The sequence below is a fragment of the Antrostomus carolinensis genome, unplaced genomic scaffold, assembly GCF_000700745.2.
Source record: "Antrostomus carolinensis isolate BGI_N321 unplaced genomic scaffold, ASM70074v2 scaffold13902, whole genome shotgun sequence".
In the NCBI taxonomy this organism is placed as follows: domain Eukaryota; kingdom Metazoa; phylum Chordata; class Aves; order Caprimulgiformes; family Caprimulgidae; genus Antrostomus; species Antrostomus carolinensis.
In genome coordinates, this window is record NW_010300285.1 from 57,259 (window position 1) to 81,743 (window position 24,485).

The following is a 24,485-nucleotide window of genomic DNA, read 5'->3' on the forward strand; positions in this document are numbered from 1 at the left end:
AAAAGGAAACTGTTCTAAATTTTATTTTACAAGTTCATTTTTTGGTGGAACGCTAATAGTTGAGTTTGTTCTCAAGTGTTAGTTCACGTTACTGTGGAAAAGCATAAATAAGCCTCAGGCTTTCACATGAGCAGAATAGTTACAGGACAGACCAGCCCATAATCCTGCCTCCAGTAACAGTCAGTAGCAGATGTTTAGGAAAAGAGGATTATCAGCCACACGTTGCACGTCAAGGTACGGCCCCCAGCACGCTGCTGCTCGGGGCTCCCCAGCAGGAGGGGTAGTCCTTGCCTCTAGTAGCCCGGTTTTTATCTCCTGTTGTGTTTTGGACCCACATAAATTTCTGGTACACAGTGGGTTGCCTGTTTTGGTCACAAGCAGCAAGACAAAGTTCTTACTCATCTTCAGCTTCATTCCTGTCACCTGCGATGGACACCTTTGCTGCCTGCACCACAGTTGGCAGCAAACAATTGTTTCTCAGTCACCTTCTCCACATCAAAGAGGAAGTCACGCTCCATCCTGGAACACTTGGGTTGTCTCTTTCCATCTGAACAGCTCACATCTCTGTAATTGTCCCTTGTGCAGAAATGCTGCTGTACCTTTTAGCCTTCCTTCTTGCCCTTCTTCAACCCTTTCCCAGATCAAACGTAGCCTTTCTGGAGATGACAGAGAGAAGAGACCAGAGCAGCCCACAAAATGGAAGCTGTAGGCTTATCAACAACCAAAAAATTATTTTTTTTAAATCTCTTGTTGTCCTAATCTTTACAATGACATTTGGCCTAAGCAAATTGTAAAAAAAAAACAAAACAAAACTCCAGAAGAGCTGGACCAGTGGCAGCATCATGGCATGAGAAGGCTGCAGTAACCTGAGCAAAGGCATCGCCCAGGCCCTCCAACAACCCAGGATTCAGTATACTTGGGGATTTGTCTAACATGGTCTTAAAAATCCTAAATGATGATTCCAGTACACCTGCCACTAGCCTGTAACAGCACTTCCTAGTGTGACGAGTTAGCTTGTCCATACGTCATGCTTAGACATCCAGCTCGCTCAGCTGCAAAGGATGCTCTTGCCGAGGTCTGCGGCGGGTTGCAGAAGGAAGGTTCCCCCAGCAGCCCTGGTGAGTTGTTCATCATCCACACCATCACCTGCAGCACCAGGGCCAGTCTGGCATGCATTTGGGCTCCACAGCCTCTTCTTCAGAGCTTCTGCCTTTATGCTCCTGTTTGCAAATACGCAGCTCACTTCTCCTCCCTGTACGTAGCAACTTGCACATTTTCCATTTTAGTTTCCTGATTTTTTGATCCGTTCTCCAATTTCTCATACTCATTTTGGATTTTAGTCCTGTCCACGATGATTCCTGGAGTCCTTTGGCAGCATCTGCAGCCTTTACAAGCTACCTTTTATTTCATCATTCAAACCATGACTGAAAATATCAAATAAAACTAAGCCCAAGAGGGCTCTTGTAGAACTTCCCTTCTTGCCAAGCAAGTTTTGCACCTACCTCATATCGATGAACATCAGACTGCAGTGTTCTGTGTACGAGAATACTGTGTGGGGACAGTGTCAAAAGCTTTACTGAAGACATCCCATCTGCTGCTGCTCCTTTATCCACCACGTCTGGCACTGTATTAAAGAAGAAAATAAGATTAATCTGATGTGTGCGTGTTTTGCAAAGAGACCATGTTAATTCATTGCTGTGTTCTAAGTACTTAAAAGTAGCTGTAAGTGCCCCCAGGATCCCCCTGGGGCTCTGTGTGGGGCTAGTGTCACCCCGTGCTCTACCATCCTCTCTTGGCCAGACATCTGTTGCTGCCATCTCTCCACTCCAAGGCCACTGTGAACAGGATAGCCCCTCCAAACTCAAGTGTTACATACTCTGAGCACATTACCTTTATTTGAAGTGGTAGGGTGGGCCCACAGAGATGTCTCTGAACTGGTGCTTCTCAAACACAGCCGAGGCTGCTGTGGGACCCCAGCCTCTGCTCTGGGTCAGGAGACACCGCAGAGGTGCAGCAGGGCTGAGCCACCCGGTATGGAGACAACTGTGCTTCACTTGAGAGGTGCCCTGTCTCACAGCTACCATGTGTCCCAGGGCCATCCTCCACCGAAACATGGGACCATCCCCTGCCCAGCATAGCCTAAGGCTTCCAGAGTCCGTCCTGACCTTCACAAAGCCATTGCTTTACATCAGATCCACTCGTGAAATAGAAATGAACTCAAAGCTCCAGCAGCAGCAGCAGGTGCTGCTGCTCTCTTTTATTAAAATGATTGCAGTGCATCCAGTTGGGTGGTTTCCAGGATTAGCTTCTTACAGGCTGGGGTTTTTTTGCCCCCTGTAAATATAACAGCTTGCAAAAACACCAACACCGTGGGCTTATGTGTAGGAAAACCTCTTGCTTTTGGTCATTTGATGGCAGCTCTTTGGAAGTCCATCTTGAATGATCTTGTTTGCATGTTAAGCCCATATCATGCTTTCCAAGACACGAACGTAGGGTTGGGTCTGTGTTTTTGTTAGACACTCATATGCTCGAGGAAATAATGAGCATGTGAAGCCCTGTGCATGTATAAACAGGGCAACTGAAGCAGCAGGTCCCTGTGTATCATGTTTTTAAATGCAGTGGAAGTATTTATAAAGTACGAGTGATTCCAGCACCAGCTCTGCTGGTTGAGAAGCAGAGGGAGGAACAGGTCTCCCTCCAAACCCCTGCAAGCAGATGCCACTGTTCGCTCTGCGTGGGCAAGTGATGGACATGACTGGTGGGGTAAGGTCTCCTTAGAGAAGCATTGGTGGGGAGAGCCCAAGCCAGCCCTGAAGCCACCTGCTCCCCCCACCCAGAGCCCACCAGCACCACACAGGTGTGGCAGGAGTAAAAGAGAGAAAAACACAGCAGTGAGACAAGCTCCATGTGTGACATACCGGATCATCCATGGCCAGGCAGGGCACTGTCAAGAGGTGCAGGTGCCAGCCAGGCTCCCACGGGAACAGCAATCCCACGGGAGCCTCCGCAGCCCACAGCTGCTGCGCTGAGCTGCTGGAAAATCACTCAGCAGCAGCAGAGCTCCCAGTATTAGCAAGTGCTCACAAAAGCCAACTGGAGGGTTTGCAACAGAAACAGGCAGGTTCTGCAGTGACACAAATACTCAGAACAAAAAAAAACAGACACATTCATAGCACATGGCAAGCCACCCATAATAAAATAACTGTGCTGGAGTGAGCACCCTGAAGGTGCAAAGAGATAAGAGCACTCTTCAATCCAAACAGCTGCATATCTAGTGCGTGCTCATCTGATTTAAAAAATAAAAAAAAAAAGAACCTGCAGCAGTAATTTCATGAGTTACACAAGCAGACTCCAAAATCTGCTTTTCAGGCCAGCATGTTTTAAGAGGAGTAAGAATACCTGATTTTAAAGGAACTAAATATCCCTTTCACCTGGCTCCATTCCACACAGTCCCTTCAGGTGAGGAACATCCCGCTGAACGCGGTATAAAACAGCAGCAGCTGTGGTTGGGAGCCAGCAAAGTGAACAAGTTTCCAGGTGAAGCAGTAAATCATGCTTTGACTTAGAGAAAAATCCGTACATTTTATTACATGTTTCAATTTTCTGGATAAAACAAAGGAGAAAGCCTGGAATGGTTAACTCCTTCACTTCCAGGTTCACAGGGAACAGGTTTTGAGGATGGAAAGGGTCAGGGAAAAGCCCTGTTGGCTTAGAGTTAGGGTTCATTCCGCTGGCATGAAATGGCCAAACTAATGGGAGCAAGTGAACAGTCAGGAGGCACCAAGCTGCCATGCCACCAAAGCACACCTAACACACAACTCTTGTCCACTGGGTTGTCCAAGGCAAACCACTTTCCTGGCTGATCTCTTCTAGGTTATGCCAAGCACAAAAAAGCAGCCTGTGTGTTTTCTTTCTTGCTCACTCGAGTGACATACCAGCTTACCGGGTGGCCATCTGCCCCATGGCAGTGCTCTGCGCCAGAGCTGGTGCCATCACAACCGAGGTGACCCCAAAGAGGTTTCTGTCGACACCGAATCCTCTCACTGGAGCAGACTGGCAGCAGAGCACTCCTGTTTCTCACAGAGCATTTAGCTTGCCCCTGTGGGCGATGCAGATATATTCCACACATCCCTTGGGATCTGCTGCAAGCTCCGTCTGTGTCAAACCTGCTTCTCCAACTGGAGGGCAGTCTTGCCTCCCTGGGCTGGGTTTTCAAGGCAGGTGCTCAGTACAGCGTTAGCAATGGGGATGAGTCACAGCTGATGCCCTTTGCAATCAGGGGGTTAGATAGTTGTGACAAGTGGCACATGAGCAGAGTTGCCTGCTTCGTTTCCCAGCATCAACCTTTTGTGCTTATAGAGTATTTCCATGGTCCTCCTGATCCATCAGTAATGCTCAGCCCTTGGATTCAGACAGAAGGTAACTTGCCAAGAGCCACCTTAAAAGTCATCAGTCTCAAATCCTCTCCTCTCAGCAGCGAATTCTGCTTTCCCTGTTATTCAGGCACTGCTGTTGCATGGCAGGGCAGAGGAGACACACCTGATGAGGGTGGTTTCTGCCCCATGAAATGGCCATGTGGCTTAAAAGAGGTGCAACACTCTGCTACTAATCACTTCACAGAGATTTTTCTTGTGCTATATCTCCTTCACCCTTAAAGCTAGGTGTAAAGCTAGCTCAGTGTAAAAATCTTATATCATAAACCACCTTCTTTAACATGTAAAACCAGTGTAGGCTATTCTGATTCATTTCTGTAGGTGTTCCAACAGCAATAAGTAATACCAATAGTGCATAAAGTGATCTTCAATTTAAAAGCCATGCCTGAAACCCCTCAAACTTGAAATAAATTTATTGCAAGTTTACTACATACAGCAAATTTGCTAACAGAGCTCCTCTGCCATGGAGCTGGCTGTTGTGACACAACGTGTACAGTCCCTCATGTACTTCCAGAGAGGAGCAATAGATGAAAATGTGTCAACAGTGGAAAAACCTACCTTAAGTAACTAGATTAAAATAGAAACTACCTTTAATCCAGCACTGAACCTAAATCCACCAGATGCTTCTAATCTAATTTTTGTATACCAGTCCTTTTTATGTTTATAATTCATCCTTCTTTGATGTTTATAATTTTATACAAATCCTCATCCAGCATAACGAAGCCACACCAGACATGCTGAGTTTGCTTTGCCATCAGGCAGGAGCTGCAGCAGGGCTGGGGAAGTGGCCTTTGAGAAGTACAGATTGCCAAAGAGAGCTCTGTTACTGCTCATCCTTTTTTTAGCTGCAAATTTCCCTGAAGTCCTGCACATAAGAGAAGAAATGTTCCATCGCTGGTTCTAACTCCTCAGTCTGTCCTGCTGCTTTGCCGTGAGCAGTGGGCACAGTCTGGGGTTTTCCTGCTGTGCTGATGTTCATCAGCCCTGGAGGGAGCAGCAGATTGGGAGACAGAGAGAGGGGAACCCTACAGCACCTGCCCCAGGGAGAGGAGCCCACAGGGCATCTTTCCTGCTCCAGAGAACATGGGTGAACCTTTCATCTCTGCTCTGACCAAATTTAATTAAAAATGGAAGAAAACTGGATGCACAGAGGGATGAAACAGCCAGCTCCCATCAAGTCAATGCTACATATCTCTGAGTCTCCTCTTCCTACCTTGGGGCTTTCTCAGAGCAAAAGAAGAAGAGGAATTCGCCGTTTGTCCAAGAGTCCAACTTGAAGTTTGGCAGGACAACCCAGGTGGCCCATCCATGAGCCAGAACTGATGGGTAGCAGCTACCACTGACACCGCTTGCCGAGCACGTCCAGCTCATTGCAACCCCAGAGACACAAACCCAGGGCCCTGCAGGAATGCAAAGCACCAGAGGAACTTCCATCATGAGCCTCCACAGCACTACTAGAGAAATCCAGGACAGGGCAGTTAGGTCACGTTACTCTTGATGAAACTTCTTGCTGAAGTAGGTCTCCTGTTGCTTTTCCCCACAGGAACTGATGTGCTGTAATTACAAGGCTGGTGTTGTCCTGGGAGCATCCTGAAAAGCTGGTGCTACTGAATGGGAATGGTGCCACTGAGCTGTCAAAGTCTAGAGCAGGGCAGTCCCCTGGGAAATTTCATTTCTCCAGGTAGGGTCTGATTCGGGGGAATCTCTCCATGTATTTCATTGTTTCTAGGACCTCAAGACTTTCAGAGTGAGTTTGAAGCTTTTGTACTGAAGAAATTACTCCGTAAGCTGTAAAATTGCATAGAATGAGGAGACCATTAACATTTTTCATTCTCGAGTTTCTCTAGATGATGTTTTACATCCACTAAAACGCAAGACATTTAGAAAAGAAAAAAAAAATCCTAGAGATTCAGCAAACCAAACCCAGAAGTTAGTATTCATCAGACCTCTCACATACCCAAAAAAGTGTAAGAATTTGGTGCTTATTCTAAAAAAAAAATAAAAAAAAAATAATCTTTTTACCTCCAGCTGTTCCAGAGCTAGGTGATGTTTGAGTGACTGTGACAGCGAATGACCAGCACAGTGTGGCACAGGGGATGGAGGACAGGCAGGACCCAAACACTAAATATAAAGTGTGTGTTTGCCCCGCTGCCAGGGCTACCGCTGGCCTGGCTCCTGCCGCGATGGCTGCCCAGCCCCAATGGGACTTACACTCTAAAAAGTTGCTGTTCTCAGCCAGCTCATCGCTGGGCTGAGGGGATGGTGCAGCTTTGTCCCTGCGTTGAGGAAACCCACCGAGTGACAATTCTTCCCATGTATTGGCTCAGCAAAAAACCTAAAAAAAAAAAAAAAAAAAAAAAAAAAAAAAAAAAAGAAAAAAAGGAAGACTTCACGAGTTTGGGAGCGTTAATTGCTCTTCCTAAGGCCACCACCTCCCAAGGATGGGAGGGATGAACGTGATGTCCTGGTGCCTCCTGGTGCTGAAGCTGGAAATGGCACATCATTTCACTGCGTCATCCATGCATGCCACATTGGGGTGATCATCGCGTTTATGATGGATCATTTCACTGTGTTTAATTCAGTAAAGTATGTAAACAGATATAAAAGCAGAGGAAGCATCTTTAAAATGCTAATCATAAACTGTGCATGGTTGCAAGGATGTTCCTTATCAGTGGGACTTTCTTTTCACCTATCTTGATCTACTGCCTCCATCATCTCCCAACTGTATGTGCTATCATGATGCTCATTAACAACCATGTTTTCCCAGAGCAGATGGCCAGTACATATCCTCTCATTCATTTTTTTCCCTGAGCAGTTCATTTCTTATGTGGAAAGCAAGTCTTGTTTGCTTAGCAGTTTGAGTTTGGGGTTTTTTTGGCCTTGGGAGCAGTCAAGGCTGTTGGTTTTTCTTTACTTGGAGAAATTAAGGTCTGGATTTATCTGAAGAAACCTGCATCTAAGGCATTCAGAGATACATGCAGTTTCAACCTGATTTTCTCTGATCCATGCTTATCCTTACTGACAGATGAGTTGGCTCCAGCCACACGCAATGTTTTCACCTCAGCATCATTCCACATCAGCTTTGCTGCCTTCTCTTGAACAGCCTCTTACCTTCGAAGCTTCTTCCTGGCTTCCAGCTCACCAGACCTTTGGAGAAGCTGAAGAAACACTCATTAGTATCAGGACCAATGGGCAGGAGATGGAAGGGCTTCGTCTCTAGTGACAGTTCCTACTGAGACTGGCCTACAGCACTGGTGAAACCTCAGCCTTTTTTTTTTGGGGGGGGGGGGAAACACAGTACATAAATGTGACTGATAAAGGAGTCACATGCTTATGGAGAGCAACCAGGAGACTCTTTGCTATGCACCCTCCATATTATGTACTACATCATCTAAAGGGGATCCAGCTTGAAGAAGTTATGGCTGCAGAGCAGATGGTGCTGCCTGCTTCCATGGCCTGACTCTGAGGCTGTTTGGTGGCACAGAGATCCCTCTGCAGCTCATTCCACCATCCCTGGCTGCAGAACCCCACACCTTCCCTGTACAGAAGGGACAGCAGAAAGCCTTGCCAGACCTTCCTGTGTTGAAGTCTCCAAGCTGAAAGGGTTGGGGTTTTTTTGCACAAATCAAGATTTGAAAATTCTGGTTTGGGAATAAAAGTGGAAGGGAAATTTCACCCTTAACTCTGAACTGGCTGAACCCTGCAGTCCAGGCAGTGGAGGCTGCGCTGTGACTCAGGGACTCGGGTCCCATCCCACTACTTGCGGGGGTGAGTCAGCACAGGTAGTTGCACACAGTCATCTGCCAGCTTCCAGGGAAGGCTCAGCCTTGTTCACAGCTGCTGAATCATGAGATAGGTAGATAGATAGATAGACAGACTGATAGACAGACAGATATACAAACTTAAATATTGCATCCAAAAAATTGTTTTGTGCTTATAAGTATGCTGAAAAAATAGATCTATACTAAAAAAAGGAAAAAAAAAAGCTTCATAAAAATAACATATCATCTCTGTTCCCCGTGATTTGCAGCTAAAGAGAGAAAGCACATATACACTTTATTTGAAGTGGGAGGATGAAAGCTTCTTTCAGTCCTACAAGCTGACACGAACACTAAGAGCCAGTGCTTTTACTGCCAGACCATAAATGCTGAGCTGCTGCAGTGTGAACAAAGCCTTTCCCAACGCCTGTGCAACATCTCACCTCTCCAAAGAAGCTACCCAGGTGAAAAGAGAATCAGAGAACAACCCTGCTCTCCTTGCATGGGGGACAACCCTGTCCTCCAGCTCTGCCAGACCCACTGGGGCAGGAACACTGCCTAGAAGAAACAAAACCAGAAGGCAATTAAAACAAGTTTTACACAAACACTTTTGGAATAAGACTGCACTTGGAGTGCCATTTTTTTCAGCCATCATACATTCAGCAATGCAGGTTTCAAACATATTAACAGAGCACAACAGAGATTTCAGTTCAGTCCCAGCCTTTAGCTGACATGAGTCTTGGTTTATCAGTCACATGATCCAAATCTTGTTACCATGTTCTCTACTTTGGAAGGGAAAATTCCTTTTTTAAAATAGTTACTCACTTGAGTCTTTGAAATCAAATATTTCAAGACCTGTAAAGTTCAGTGACAACTTGAAAGTGAAAACACGTGCTTACAATTTGTTGCCCAAAGTGGGAGGAAAATGACAAAAAAGTGAAGAGCCAATGAGTTTTTAAAAGCATGTTGATGCTAATCTCTTGCAGTAGAGAAAAAAATGAAAATTCATCTACCAGCCAAACTTCTATTACCCAGTTCAAGTCAAACCTTGGCCAAATTCCAGCCTTGGTAAAGGCTGCATGAGAGATAGTGTCAGTGATGGTCCCTTGTGGGGAGTGTGGCTGCCCAACCTCTGCTCTCCTTGCTCTTTTACCTCCCTGTTTCCAAGCTGTAAGAGCTGTGCCCTCTGCATTTTCATAACCGTTTCACGATGGGCTGGGCTGGGCTCCAAGCTGGAGCACGGGATTCAGGCACCACTCTCAATACACCACCACCACACACTGGCTGGGTGGGACTGGTGTTCCTCTTTACAAACACAGTCAGAAATGGTGATGGTGCTGCTCATCTTGCATGTAACAAGCCAGACCCAGAGGTGGAAATGTGCCTCTACAGGCTCCTCTGCCAGAATCCCCTGAGAAGCTGTGTTCCTGTGCAGGACAGAGAAAATTTCCCCTTGCCAGAGACCCTACTTTGAAGAGGAAAAAGGATCTCATGCAGGTCAGTACTTAAGACCCTTACCCAGGAGAAACACATGGGATGGAAAGAGAAACACACCACCCTCTCTGAACAGTACAAGCTATTTGGAAATGCTGTTTTAAACATGCAAGCGTCATGTTGCTAGATGTGTGCAACCTGTTGTAAAACATCCCACGCAAGAAGCTATTTGCAATTAGAATTTCACAAATGCCTACTAATCCCTAGCTCCCAGTGATATGGTGAGATTCACTGGGAGCAAATGCAGCAATTGCTTTATCACATTGAAATTCTTTGCTTTTCATCACGGCAAGAGGTTGAGCTGCACTGAAGCTGAGAAGAAGCCTCCATCCTTCTCAGACAATGAGACCAATGCCATCCATACTCACCTCTTCCTCAGATAAGGTTTCTTCAGCAGAACCCCAAGGTTCAGCTCTGATGATAAAATCAAAGTCCCTGAGCCTCAAAAATTAATTGAGACCATTGCTAGAGAGGTTTCCACTGAGCAGCAGCGATAGCTTATGAATTTTATGCCATCCTGGATTGCTGCTGTATCCAATTTTAAGGATGCTCAAAGAAAGAGAAGAGAAGCATTAGTTAAAAAGCCTCCCTCCTACAAGAACTGTAGTAACTGCTTGTAGTACCTCATGTCAGCTACACCACAAGCAGCACTGGCTGAACTTCCCTGCTATGAGGCACTGGCTCGGCAGCTCTCCACAAACCTGGCATCTTGTTGCCAGAACTCTGAAATTCCCCATAACGATGTTAAAAGCACTTACGACTTCTGCACCATCTGTGCCTTAGCCAAGGGTCTTAGAGGGGCAACCTACATGGCTGACATTGCTGAAGGTGTCTGCTACAGGAAGTCTGTGATCAGGAAGACAACTAGAAGAAGCCTGATGTTTGCAGGCCCTGCTCCTCATGGAGGACTTAAACCCATCTGATACCTGCTGGAGGGACAAGACCCAAAAGCACAAGCAGTGCAGGAGCTCTCTCGAGCGCTGACAACTTCCTGACCCAGATATGGAAGAGCTGATGAGGGGGCATGGGAGCATGTCATAGAAGAAGCCTGACAGAGCTGGACCTGTTCAGCCTTGGAAAGGCTCAGAGGCATCTTACGAGTGCAGGTTCTAGTCTCCATCCTTGGAAATACTTAACCCTGACAACCTGGCCCTGAGCAACCGGCTCTAATTGCCCCTGCTTTGAGTAGTGGAGTCGGGACTAGATGATTGCCAGAAGTCCTTGCCCAACTCTGCAATTTTGTGAATTTTACAAGAAAGTGAACTTTGAAGACACAGAAACAGCTATGTCCTTTATCATGTCCTCGCAGATGAGCCTACCTCCAGCAGTACAGTATCAAACACATCTGAGAGGGTTGTGAAATGAAGTAATAGTAAAAACCACACTAGTGCAACGCAAAACATTTGTGAAGATTTTAATTGGGACATTTACTGGAAAAACTCAGATGAGGACAATGTGGAACATTAACTCCTTAGTAATTAATTCCACATTTTGCAAAGACAAAAGTTTCAGGAAAGATAAGGAAAACATTAGGGAAACCACACAAAAGTCATGACCAGGACCTGTAACACAACTAAACTAACACCTATCAGGAGCTGCTGTGAAGAATAAATAGTCTTTACAGTTAACCTGCACATGGATAGTGTCTGAAGTCAGACTTTTACACTGAATTGATTTGGGCACCAGTGAAGAGGATGGCTTTTGTCCCCTCTCAAGCAGATCTACTGTAATGTCAGATAAATACGTAAGATTTTAACAGTGTAGGTTTTTTCCACAAGGCTCCCTGAGCTGTGTGTTTAACTTTGCCAGACTAGCAGGTAGGCACTGAAGGGCATCTTCTCCCCCTTTTACTTCCACACTTGAAGAAAAGACACTACCTTTTGCTTTTCTTACCAGAAGAAATAAAATGAATTCTTAGAAGATACTAAGACAACAGAAAAGAATGTACATGTAATCCAGACACTACCTTTTGCTTTTCTCACCAGAATAAAAGGAATTCTTAGAAGATACCAAGACAACAGAAAAGAATGTACATGTAATCCAAGATCTATTCATGTACAGCTTTCCTACTGCCCAAATTGGTTGCAAACCTCAAAATTCTACACCCATATGGAAAGTCCTGCTCGTGCACAGCTGGACTTTAGGGACATTTACCTTCTACTGCCATGTTACATTGATTTTTGTTGACTTCCTGTAATAAAAGTTTTATTATAAGCTTAGGGTATCCTCAACATGCACCCAACACTTCTAGACATAGATAATTTGGACAGGGATATTCAGCTCTTCCTAATACCACTCCATTTTAACACATGGCAAGATCCAGTTATCATCGGGTCTGTATTAAGTTGGCAACATAATAATGAAATGCAGATGAATTTGCATTTTTCTGCAGCACAACAATGCATTCTCTTCTCCAGCAAACAAAGCAAAGAGCCTCTGCCCTCAGCACTTAACAAAAAATTATTAGTCAGTTGTGTGAAAAAATTTAACAATCAAGACTGTTTTTAAGCCCCTAGATTTGTATTCTGAATTACATAAACATCTGAAACCACCACTTAATACAGCTTAAAAATCCAAAGCATTTCTTATAAAACTATATAAAATTAAAAATAAATATCTGTTGCTTGGAGTTCATTCAAAATGCTGAACTTAAGTATCATTCATTCCTTTTCCAGAGTTCAAACCACAAACATACATTTACTGTACAACAGCTTATGTACTTTACCAAGAAAGAGGTATCTTCAACTAAGAAAATACAAATATTCCACTTACACATAAAAGATAGATTTACGATTTCAGACATGATTTTTTAATATTCAAATTCTTCTCTGTGTAACTACTATTACAGAACAACTTTAAGACATCCTTTGATACGTACTGACATAAATATCACCATCCAGCCCAGTAAAACTGGACAAAACTGGTGTTAGTTTTAAACCTGTTCAGTGCTAAAAGTCCAGAGCTGGGACTCAAATGGTCAACTGACCTTTAGAACATACAGATCAACAAAAAAATGTTTATTATTGTTTTTATTATTCTCAGGTAGCAAATTCTCCAAAGTCCTTCAACAAACAAACTCATGTGTTATGTTGCTGGTTCTATCTTGTCAATCTCTTCCTTCTTTGGACCCTCCTCTCGGTTTTTGCCCTGTTGCATGGTATAGACTGACGGGCCCATCCTTAGGATCTTTCCACTGCCCAAGCACTCATCACCCTTGTAGAACACAGCAAACTAGGAGATAAACACAGGGAGAGTCTTTTCAGCAGCTGCAAACAGCACAGTGAACAACTGCAGGCTGGGAAAGACCTGCTGGACAGCGAGTGTATTAATCTGTATTTGTTCTGACTAAATCTAAAAAACAACCAAACAACCAACCAAGCAAAAAAACCCCACAACCCCCCCCCCCCCCCACACACAAAAAAAAACAAACAACAAAAAAAAACCAGCAAGGGATTTGTTGGCTCACGAGTGTAAATATAAACATGTTGGTGGAAATTCCATCATGAACTTCTACAAGATTATCTCAAAACTCTTCAGTTACTGAGATAGAATGGCTTTTGCTGGAAAGTCTCCTCTCCGAAAGGGGACAATATACATAACATCACCTGCATCTCCACAGGACCTTCCTCAGACAACTGTGACCAGACAACAGTGGCACTTCTCAAAACAGGAAGGGGACAAAGGACTACTGGGGCAAACCAACTCCAAGGAAGAGACTGGGGCTCCCTGACATACCCAGCAGGTTCTTGCAGGAGAGGACAAGCACAGACCTCCTGGCCTTGTGTCACTACCTTGCAGTAAAGAGCCCGGTTACAGGCTCAGCAGCTCCTGACAGTCAGGGGCTTCTCATGCCCACCATCAGCTCTGGCTGGAGTCTTCTCAGCTCAGCTCACTTCTCTTAAATGTATCACTCTCCATTACAAACAGTTCCCAGACAATTTCCTTCCTGACATGTCCCACGGGCACTCAAGTTTTGGGGAGGGAGAGTGAGGGTAGAATGTATGCTGGGAGAGGGCATGCAGCAAGTGTTTGAGATCTACAGTTTTACAATGTGATAAGAGTATCTTTATATTAGGCACCACTACGCAGTGCCTCTTCTCACTACCGTTCCAGGACAATGAAATTCACTGGACACAGATCCTCACTAAACAAATGTGAACACTAAAATTGTATTAAGCAGTCAATTCCCAAACTAATGCCTTTTAAAAATCTCTTTCTTGAAGACAACAACAGATTCCATTTCTGCATATACAATTGATTACCAGAGATGTTTTCATGTATTTCTAAAGCTTGTAAGCCAGTTTCTCAGACTATATGGGTAACAACAGACCATTTAAAACTAGAAACAATCTCCTTCAAAATAGCTGATGAACAGTCAAAATAGAGCTAACTGGACTCACACAGAAAACTAACTACTTTGCTCCAGTTCATAAAAACACGACACTCCTTTATTGGCCAGATCACAGAATCATAGAATGGTTAGAATTGGAAGGGACCTTAAAGATCATCCAGTTCCAACCCCCCTGCCAGGAACAGGGACACCTTCCACTAGACCAGGTTGCTCAAAGCCTCATCCAGCCTGGCCTTCAACACTTCCAGGGAGGGGACATCCACAGCTTCTCTGGGCAACCTGTTCCAGTGTCTGACCACCCTCACAGTGAAGAACTTCCTAATATCTAATCTAAACCTCCCCTCTTTCAGTTTAAACCCATTTCCCCTTGTTTTGTCATTAACTGCCCTTATGAAAAGTCCCTCCCCAGCTTTCCTGTAGCCCCTTCAGGTATTGGAAGGCCGCTATAAGATCTCCCCGGAGCCTTCTTTTTTTCAGGCTGAACAGCCCCAACTCTTTCAGCCTGTCCTCACAGGAGAGGTGCTCCAGCCCTCAGATCATCCTGGTGTCCTCTTCTGGACTTGTTCTAGCTGTTCCAGGTCTCTCTTGTGATGGGGGCTCCAGAACTGGACGTAGTATTCCAGGTGGGGCCTTAGGAGAGCAGAGTAGAGGGGGAGAATCACCTCCCTCGACCTGCTGGACACGCTTCTTTTGATGCAGCCCAGGATACGGTTATTGGCCTTCTGGGCTGCAAGCGCACATTGTCTGCTCGTGTTCAGCTTCTCAATCAGCGAAAACACAAAAAAGGAAAGAAAATAACTTCTAATAACTTACTTGCCCAGGTGTGATAGCTCTTGCTGGCTTCACTAGCGTCACCCACACACTTCCATCTTGGTTTAGAGTCAGCACACAAGGCACTAGAGCAGAAAATGGCCAAACACCTGCCAGTTAATCCTTACTTTCACATTAAAAAAGAAAAACATTCATCACTACGTTAAACAGCTGAAAATCAAGATACTGTGGCACAGAATTGTTCTATAAACACACTACTGAAACAGAAAGGCAAGTCAAAACATTTCAACTGTTTCTGCAGAACTATACTGAACACACTACTACAGCTTCATGAACTGAGTAAAACAAAAACCAAAACCAGGTCTCATTACCCAGTGCCATCTGGTGCCGAAACCTGAAATGACATTCCATCATTTTATCTCTAACGAGCTCTGCAGGAGGTTCCTCCGCTATCCAGTGCACTCGGTTTGTCCGCAGCAGGTCTCTGTACAGAGCGGGGTGATCTGTTGATGGTGCCTTAAAATACAACGTTTATTTAATGCTGATGTTTCCCAGAGAACGTATAACTTGTAAAGTAAAGCATGAAATACAGAAGAAGCATCAAACTGTATCAAAATGAAGGCAAAATGAGTAAGAAAGCAAGCATTTATTAGCACTTCATCAGCCTCCAGGTGGAAGCCTTTAATGAAAAAAATAGGCTGAAGCAAGCCTGAAGTATTTCTCAGTCTTCTACACCTCACAGCCATGTCACTTCTTGTATTCTTTTTCCTCCCATCACATTTCTGCCTTCTTTAGTCCAAGTTCAGGCATCTACTGCTCTCCTTATTCTACATCAACAAGATGCTACCTCCCTCTTCCCCAGTTTCTCAGCTCAACACCTCCTCAACAAAGCGTGTTGCACACACACCACCACTGTAGGGCATAAAAAAAATTTCTTAGTGGTCCTGCCTGTTTCATCTCAGCTCCCATCTGATTATGATTTTTGCCCCCCCTAGGCACACCAACAAATAGCAGAACACATTATTATAAATCACGTCAGTGTCAAGTAAGAATAACAACTGCAAGAACAGCAAGAAACATTAATGCTAGCAACCCACAGAACTCCCAGTTATCTCATATGATGCCTTCATTAACACACTGATTATTTGCAGTATTATTTATATTCTGCCTCAGCTTTCAAGATGATAAAATTGTATTACTGGCCACTACTTCTGTTATTCGAAAAAGAAAGTAGCAATACATAGTAAACCAAGTTAATACACATTTTATATACTGTGTCACAGTAACAATTAAAAATCCATGTTTTAGAGCAGAAAATAAGAGCTCAGTAGATTGGCTGCTTCTTCTCAGTATTTGCCCTTTGCTTGGAAGAGTTCTCTGCCAAAATCTAAACCAATTTTCTACTCAAAAAAAGCCCGTTTGGACAAGATGTTTCAAATCTGCTGATGCTGCACTAGCTGGTTCTTGTTTCCCCCAAAAGGAAAGCCAAGAGTTCTGCCCAGGTTAGAATCACATTCCATACAGCAAGGGTCACAAAATGCTTGCATTAGTCATTTGCAGTACCAGTGTTAATTAACTTACCACAAAGACATCTCCAGTGCTGACATCTTTGTCTACAACAAACCAAGCATCCTTCAGGCCTGCTAGTCTGGCCCTCTGGCCTATTGTGTAGAGGAACCAACCTAAAGAAATACAAAAAATGTAATGCTACTAGCAACTTTTAATCTTTTCCTTTCAGAAAAAAATATTAAAATTATTTCCCCAAAACTCTACCACTAAACAAAGAATAATGAACCAAGTTGTCTTAGAGACAACTTTGCCAATTACAAACTAAACTAACATCTACTTGAAAGTTTTCATCTGTACCTGAAGCACATTATTTCAAATTAATCCGTTTTCAATTGTGGTATTCTTTGGGTTTATGAAAGACAAACACTTCTTTATTTCAGCCTCAAGTTGTGGTTTTGCTACCACCCAGTCTTACCATTTTCCCTTTCTTTTATGTACTAGTAGAACATCCTACTTCCATAAATCACCTGGGAGAGGAACTCAGTTCTGGCAGTTTGAACTGAGGAGAGCAAAGGAAGGACACACAGAAGGAAAGGAAAAGGAATCTGCCCATGTTTGATGATGTCCTACTGTGCATCACTGAGGTGCAAGCGTATTTTTTCTGCAAAGTTTAGGTACTAAAGAATCCAGAACTGAAGCACAGTCATTTTGAAAGAATTAAATAACCAATGGTCGCTTGGTATTAAATTAACAACCACTTAGTATCAGCAAGTAACCCTAATAATTATCATTTACTTTCTTGCAACATGGAACAAATAATCAAGAATCAGTTGTAGTTCAAAGCTCTACTATTTTATAAAGCAAGTTTTTCATTATAATTAGAGTTATCAAACTGGGAAAAAACAAACCTGCAGACCGGTTTGGAACTTCACAAAATTTGTCCCTCCAAATATAAGCAGTATTGTTCTATATATGTAAAAGCAATTAAGGTGGGTTAGTCAATTACCTTTGTGTGTTCCCATCACCTTCTTATCTTCAATGGAAACAAAGTTACCTGGTTGAGGTTCTAAATACTATCAAATAGGAAGAGATTGTTTAAGTCACAAGATGTCCCAAAAAACCCCCTCAATATATTTCAGGTTCTGTCACTAGATTCTCCTGAATTTGGAAAAGAACTCTTCAAGAAGCAAACTCCACCCAAGTACCTTACTGCCTCTTCCTTGATGCTGCTTTAGAGAGAAAAGTAGGAAGGACAGCCCCTTTCAGCAGTCATTCTGGGCTTCCCCCCATCCTCACTCATGTCAGAGGGCAGCAGGATTCAGCCATTTGCCCCTCTCACATCCCAACCACTTGTCAGAGCCCGGCAGGCACGGAACTGCAAGTTCATACACTGCTTCTGCTACAGAAAGTGACTGTTTGCTGGTGGAGGAGCAAGACACTTCCTACAGGCTGTTGCAGTTAGCTTCTGAGTAGGTTTGGGACTGCAAAGGGAGGTGGGACATTGTTGTTTCGCGTGGGCCACAAGCTGCTGGAGATTTTCTGTAGATAGTGTTATAAACTACTACTGAAAACCAGAATAGAACATCATAAAGATTGTCATACATTTAATGTTGCTCACCTCAAGAAGGAAATTTTCAAAGTTTCTTTCACCAATGAAACAGACTCCCATACTCTGAAAAGCAAACATGGTATTGAATCCCTTAAAGCTGAGAAAACATTTGAAATAACATCTATTAATAATCTGTCCAAGATGAATCTTCCCCCCGCCCCATATGTATCCCAAACTATGGTAGGCATCTCATTAAATAAAACCACAACATCTGCTCCAACATAAGTGAACTAATTCTAGGCAGTACTAGTGAGCATAAAATTATGCTCACTGGTGCTGCATAGAAGAGAAATAAAAGCACAGAAGAGAAATAAAAGGAAATAGAACACATGTTCAATAAATAAATACATTAACCTTGCTAACTATATTGTATCGATATTAAAAACACAAGTCTCTTCCAGATTAAAGTACAAAAGTAACATAAATTATACAGTAACGGTACATCTCTTAAAAAACCTTTCAAACACAAACAGCCTTTCCTTTTCCTTTCGGTTCCTGCCTACATTCTTCAAACACCCATTTACAGTGGACAAATATAAACATTAAAAGTGATCAAGACAGCATCAGCAATACAACTGCTGGCTGCACTGCATTTTTTTAGGATCAACTCATGAAGGGTTAGTTCTCAGAGAAACAGAACTTTTTTTTTCTTTAAAGAGTAACTGTGGAAAAACAGTATGATCCAATTTCTATGAAGACATATTGAAAAACAATTAAAGTGAGGAAGCCTTTAAAAGCTATGGAAAACAAAGACCAAAGGCTTCTCACCTGCTGTGACAGAGAATGTTTTCCTTAAGGCTCACAGCATCCTAATACATTCACCTTCACCTTAGTTCTTCTGAGATACAATGGTTGACAAATTATCTGCAAGCTAAAATACACAACTAATCACAAGCTCTCAAATTACTTTCAGGCGAGCAGACAGCTATAAAACTGCTTCTCAGTCTATTATGGAGCTTGGAAACAGACAAAATGTCACAGATTAAAGTTCAAAAAGTTCAGGAAAATCTGTTTTAGAGAGAAATACAGATCAAAAGAGTGTAAGTGTTACCATGCCTCTTTTTTCTTCAGCACATGATGAAGGCCGTGTTCCGCTGCTATCTTCTTTACAAAACTTTTTGTTAAATCCCCTAAAGGAAAAATGGTTTTTCTCAGAGCATCCTGCGAGATCTGACTTAGAAAGAAGGTCTGGTCCTTAAAAAGGTCAGCCCCTTGAAGGAGTTTCACAGCTGTAAAATGCAAAACACATAAAGCATCTCAACATAGCCACCTTTAATAGTTCAACTTTGTTTAGTACTTTGTTTGACAATCAACATTTTACTTTTATTCTTTCCAAATACATGTTAAAGACAGTATTTTTCAGGTTTTTCAAAGTCTAATTGAAAATGTTTGGGCATTTTCTCACCACCAAAAATATCTAGAAAGATTCTGATCTTTTGCAATGCAGAATCTTACAACATCTTACACTGCCTCATCTATTACAACACTGCATGTGTCAATGCAAGACCATAAATATGAAAACAACAATATGAAAAAAGAAAACAACTTTCACATTTCATGTGAAAGAGAGAATGAAAATTCAAGTATCTTAGAGTATTCTCGTCTTCAGAAAGACATTGTTTTGCCCTGAAAATCACACTGCTATGAAGCAATGATTTGAACAACCAGCAGAGTTATTCCCAAAGCTCAGAGAGGAGAGTTAGACTTCCTTCTTTAAAACAGATTAAGTTTCCTGATTGCTCAGATGAAATAAAATTGGTATAGTTTTTCACTCGTGTTCTGTCCCTTCTCTTTAAGAGCTAATAGCCTTGCTGTTGTACAAACTCTACTTAAGTGTTTCTTGACTCAAACGAACACTAACTACAGGTCAATAGTTCAGTCACAACTGATAATACAAAATAATAGGGCAGGAAGCCTGTTTAAAACATCACAAAATACTGTGAATCACAGCCTGTCACAAGTACAGCCCATTGGTCCCGCTGGGCCCTTTCAACTTTCCAGAAATAAAATTAAAACAAAGAAACAAATAAACCCCTTTAAGTCCAGAACAAACAAATGAAAGCAGGGAAGCTGTAACACAAAAACATCACCGTGGCAGCTTTGCATAGTGGTAGTTTGCAAGTTTCTTTCCCTTTGGGTATAGTCTGCTTCTCATTACACATCAGAGCTTCATCCGAGTTACTTTACTGCACTGCGGCCACTGCAGAGCTATTTAGGAAATCTCTACATTGCCATCCAAGCTGTGATAGTGCCATGCAGAGACATACTCAAAGCAGCATTCATCAAGCTGGCTTTGGTACTCATAACAAGAGAACCCCTGCGGTCCTGAGATCAACCTCTGATTATGTATAGCCACAGGCAGACTATGAGAATGGAATTTTCAATTGCAGTGCAGGCAGAACCTTGATCTACCTGGAAAAAACAGGTTTCTATAGGAGAGCAGAGAAATAAGGCAGAATAGTTGAATTACTGAAAAAGAACCTGATTTTTTCCAGTAAAATAATATACAGTCCAATTACTGTATAAAAGTATGTTATTAATTTTAATGTTTCAAAGTCTTAATTTTAAAATTCCACTTAAGCATATCCCCATGACAAGTTCTATCTATACTATTTACTGAATAACCAAATAATACATCCCCTAAAATAGAAGAAACGTTAAAAAATAAGATTTTCTGTAAGTCATGGAAATACTTGATAAAGATTTCTTGAAATATTTCTCCAGGGTATAGAAGATAGCCCTGTCTGCTTAATCCATATTACAGCTCCTCTAGAATGTTGATTACTACTGAAAACGCTGATTCTTACCTTTGCACCTAGATCAGAACTCCTAAAATCGAAAATAAAATACTTGACTAGTCAGGGTAATTTCCAGTGTTGTAAATACCCTGTTTTGCACAATCAACCTTCTCCACAGGCTGGGGTTTAAATGGTAACCATTGTGTGTAAGGTAACAAACTTCCCTTATTCTGTGACACCAAATAGTTTAAATTTCTCTTTCATGTCCAGGATGAAATATGAAATGAAGAAATCACTTACTATTTCTGACTTCAAAACGGTTTCTGAAAAGCCTTTGTGGTCTTTTAACATGTTTGTGTTGAAACACTTCCTCATCCTCTAGTGAGGTCCTAGCGTAATGCCCAGTAGCAATTGCATCTGCTCCTGTCAAGAAAGGAAGAACAAAACACAAAAGCACATACTTGAAATTCACAGTTTAAAACAGGATTATAAACATCCAGTAAGAAAAACAGAAAGCAATGAAGGAAGAACACCTATAGAGAAGTCTTATACTGACAATAATCATACTCTTGCTAAATTATGTAAACCATCCATTAGCATGCCAGCAGTTGTACTTTAAGACCACCTAAGAAAAACTTAGTGATCAGGTCAATGTTATGTCCCTGAACTAAATCTGTTCCTACATATAAGCAACCCGATCTAGTCGAAGATGTCCCTGCCCATGGCAGGGGGGGTGGACAAGATGACCTTTAAAAGTCCTTTCCAACCTGAACTATTCTATGATTCTATATGTAAAACCAAAATTAAAACCTAATACTGAAATACTGCCACAGAGATATGCGAATTAGGCATGCATATGACCTCATGTTTTTCCACATCTTTTCTTCAAGAGTTTGTATCCTTTAAGCATTTCCATGGCACACTCTGTACTGACACACTTGAAAATGCCTTACCAAGGTTATCCATGGCATAATGAAGAAAGTAGTTGAATTTGATGTGCTTGTTACACACAATATCAGGATTAGGAGTCCTTCCCAATTCATACTCTTTTAAGAGGTCACTGTAAAATAAAGATTCAAATGTATATCAATATTATTAACACTGCATAATACTATCAGAGACTGAACAATCTGTTTAAACATTAGAACTTGAGAGCCAGTCACACTAAACATTTCATGGAAGAAATAAAATACCCATTAGATTTTAAGCTGTAAAAAACAATGCTTGAAAGATTTTCTCCAAAGTGCGCTAAGGACATGGTCAAATGACCACTCACAATTTTTTAACTGTTTTATTAAATTCATACTCCCTCAGGGGAGGTATGGCTGCCCACTGCACACATCCTACTCATCTCTTACAAACTACTTACTTTCAGAATTAAACAACCCTGTTTCGTTTTTCAAAGTGACAGTGCAGTGGACCACACACCAGGAGTTACTGCATATCGGCTGAATGGACAATAACTTCATCTGCAGTAATGCCACCATAAGCAGTCATGGGGTTTTACCTTACAGAGATTTTTTCCTATCTTATTTTTTTTTCCTTCACGAAATTCAAATAGTTTCTCAAAGTCATGTTGTACTTTTACACTGTCACATAATTAAAGTGCTTAGCATTACATGCTTGAAAACATTCAAATTAATAACTAATGAAATTAAACCAGCATACAGTGGTGCACTGAGATATCAAAAGGCCTGATCACTGCCTTATTTTGCTTGTCCTCAGTAGTCACTGAAGTCAAGAGGAATTGAGGGCACAGACTGGATTTAAACACCCACAACCCTAGTATTTGCTTCTACTTTTCATCATCTGAAACAGAATCAATTGCTTCTTCCATACTGTGTTACATATTACATTCATAAACAGAAAATAAAACAACATATCTTTTATTTTGTCTAACTACTTTTTAACAGTTCTGAATTCAACAATTCATACTAATAATTAAATCACCCAGGTCTACCCAGAGCTGCCTCCCTCTTGCTGGCTCAGCACTGTACTCTTTAACAATAACACAACACTCTTTTGTAAATACTGTAAGAGTGCATTGGAAGCTTTATAAAAGACTCTGCATAAAGCCATGCTCACATCAATTCAGAACACCAAGTAAAGTAGAGAACTGGAGAAAAGGCAACAAATCTCTCTTTAAGTCAAAGATCTGAAACAGCCTTTGCACAAACCATGGGAAAGACAAGACCTGGAATAGTTCTCTTGATAAAAGGTGTTTTTTGGTAAGTCTTTAAAGAGAGATCCAGAGGAGTAAAATCAAGGGCAGGGACGACAGTAAAGAAAAAAGGATTCTGAAACAAACCAAGACACTTGCAACAGATTGTCTGGGAACACTGTACTAACGCATGATGAGAAGCAAAAGAAAAGCTGATTTTCTATGATCTTTGATTCACTGTCATTTACAGTCACCCCACACCCCTCAAGAGTTTTGGTAACATTTATTCATTCTCCCACATCAGGAGAGATCAGGAAAAATGGAGTGAACTTTCCCAGAACAGGGCTGTTTTCTCCACTGACTATATGAAAAATTAGTGCTCAGCTTTCAATACGAAGCAGACGCAGCATGATTAGGTTATTCCTCAGTTTCTCCTAAGACAAGGTAACAACAGCACTACTTAAAGGGGGATGAAGATCAGGGAACAACTTTTATATACTTATTTTGAGTGCATAAAAGATAAATTATGTTGTTGTAACAATACTTGCCCTCTTCTCCTGCCTCCCAAGAAAAACTCTCAGTTTTTCCTACGTAGAACAGTCTTCCCTTAAATTGGAACAAATTCACAGAAAATCTCAACAGCCTCTTCAGAGAGCAGTTTCAAATCGTTAGAAGTTTGAAGAAGCAAGGCTAGTTCATGATCACTTTGTGGTAAACTGGATTCAGTATCTACCACTGCAAAATGTACCACATAGATTACACTCAGGCAATAATAGCACCCCATTAAATATTTTTTCTCAAGTTGCAAGAAGGTTGGGCCAGTATGTGGGAAGCAGAAGAAATGAGCTACAACAAAGCAATTGTTACACACGCATAATAACTAGGGAGAAATCTCTTATTAATTTCAAACATAACACTCATATTAAAACCAACATATAAATTCTCATCTTTAAGACTAATTAAAGGAAAAATAATTCCTCTGATATTTAACAGAGTTCAGTACTTTCTCTTAGCACTAATAACACTGCAATAAATTGCTGTTGCCCATTATCTGTCCATCCTTACTTTTCACAATAACACAGTACTACACTAATATACTGAAAAATGATCTATTTTAAACACTTTTCTACCTGAATACTTCATTCCAGTATTCTTTCACGTAGGAAACCTGGTGAAAAGGGATATCAAGCTTCTGACAAACCCGGTAAGCATCTTCACAATCTCTGTCAATGGAGCAAGCTCCTTGTTCATCCAGAGGGTCCCAGTTCTTCATAAAGACGCCTGTCACCTGGTAGCCTATGACATGAAGGTAAGAACGACCTGTAAAGTGCAATTCTTACAGCCTGGACCCCAAACCTGTCATTTTCAAGACCTGCTTAAGTAACTGGTTCCTGCAGAAGATGCCAGTAGTCCTGTAGTGAGCAGAGACGCTGCTCAGCTCTGCGGGACAGTTGCTGTCCGGCTATTTGTTTTCTATAGCTAATATTCAAGGTAAGAACAAGCTCTCCCGGCAGCCTAACGCGGCGATGTGTCCGCGCTCCGAGCCTCCTCCCGAGCCGCCCGGCTCCCCGCGGTGCCCCGACCGAGGCGGGGCTGTTCCACCGCCGGACCAGGCGGGTGAGCGCGGGGCAGCCGGGTCCGGGCGGCGCGGTGAGGTGAGG

At 42.3% G+C, this 24,485-nt stretch overlaps 1 protein-coding gene across 1 annotated transcript; it reads right to left on the reverse strand.

Annotated features, from left to right (window-relative positions):
- Nucleotides 1-12,893: 12,893 nt before the first annotated feature.
- On the reverse strand, nucleotides 12,894-24,097 carry TRMU (tRNA mitochondrial 2-thiouridylase). Its single transcript, XM_029083776.1, has 9 exons — nucleotides 23,955-24,097; nucleotides 21,617-21,723; nucleotides 20,964-21,086; nucleotides 18,982-19,154; nucleotides 17,935-17,988; nucleotides 17,323-17,389; nucleotides 16,389-16,489; nucleotides 15,179-15,323; nucleotides 12,894-12,916 (listed from the first exon to the last, which is right to left on the reverse strand). The coding sequence occupies exons 1-9, from the start codon at nucleotides 24,095-24,097 to the stop codon at nucleotides 12,894-12,896; spliced, it is 936 nt and encodes a 311-aa protein (XP_028939609.1).
- Between the last annotated feature and the right edge of the window lie 388 nt (nucleotides 24,098-24,485).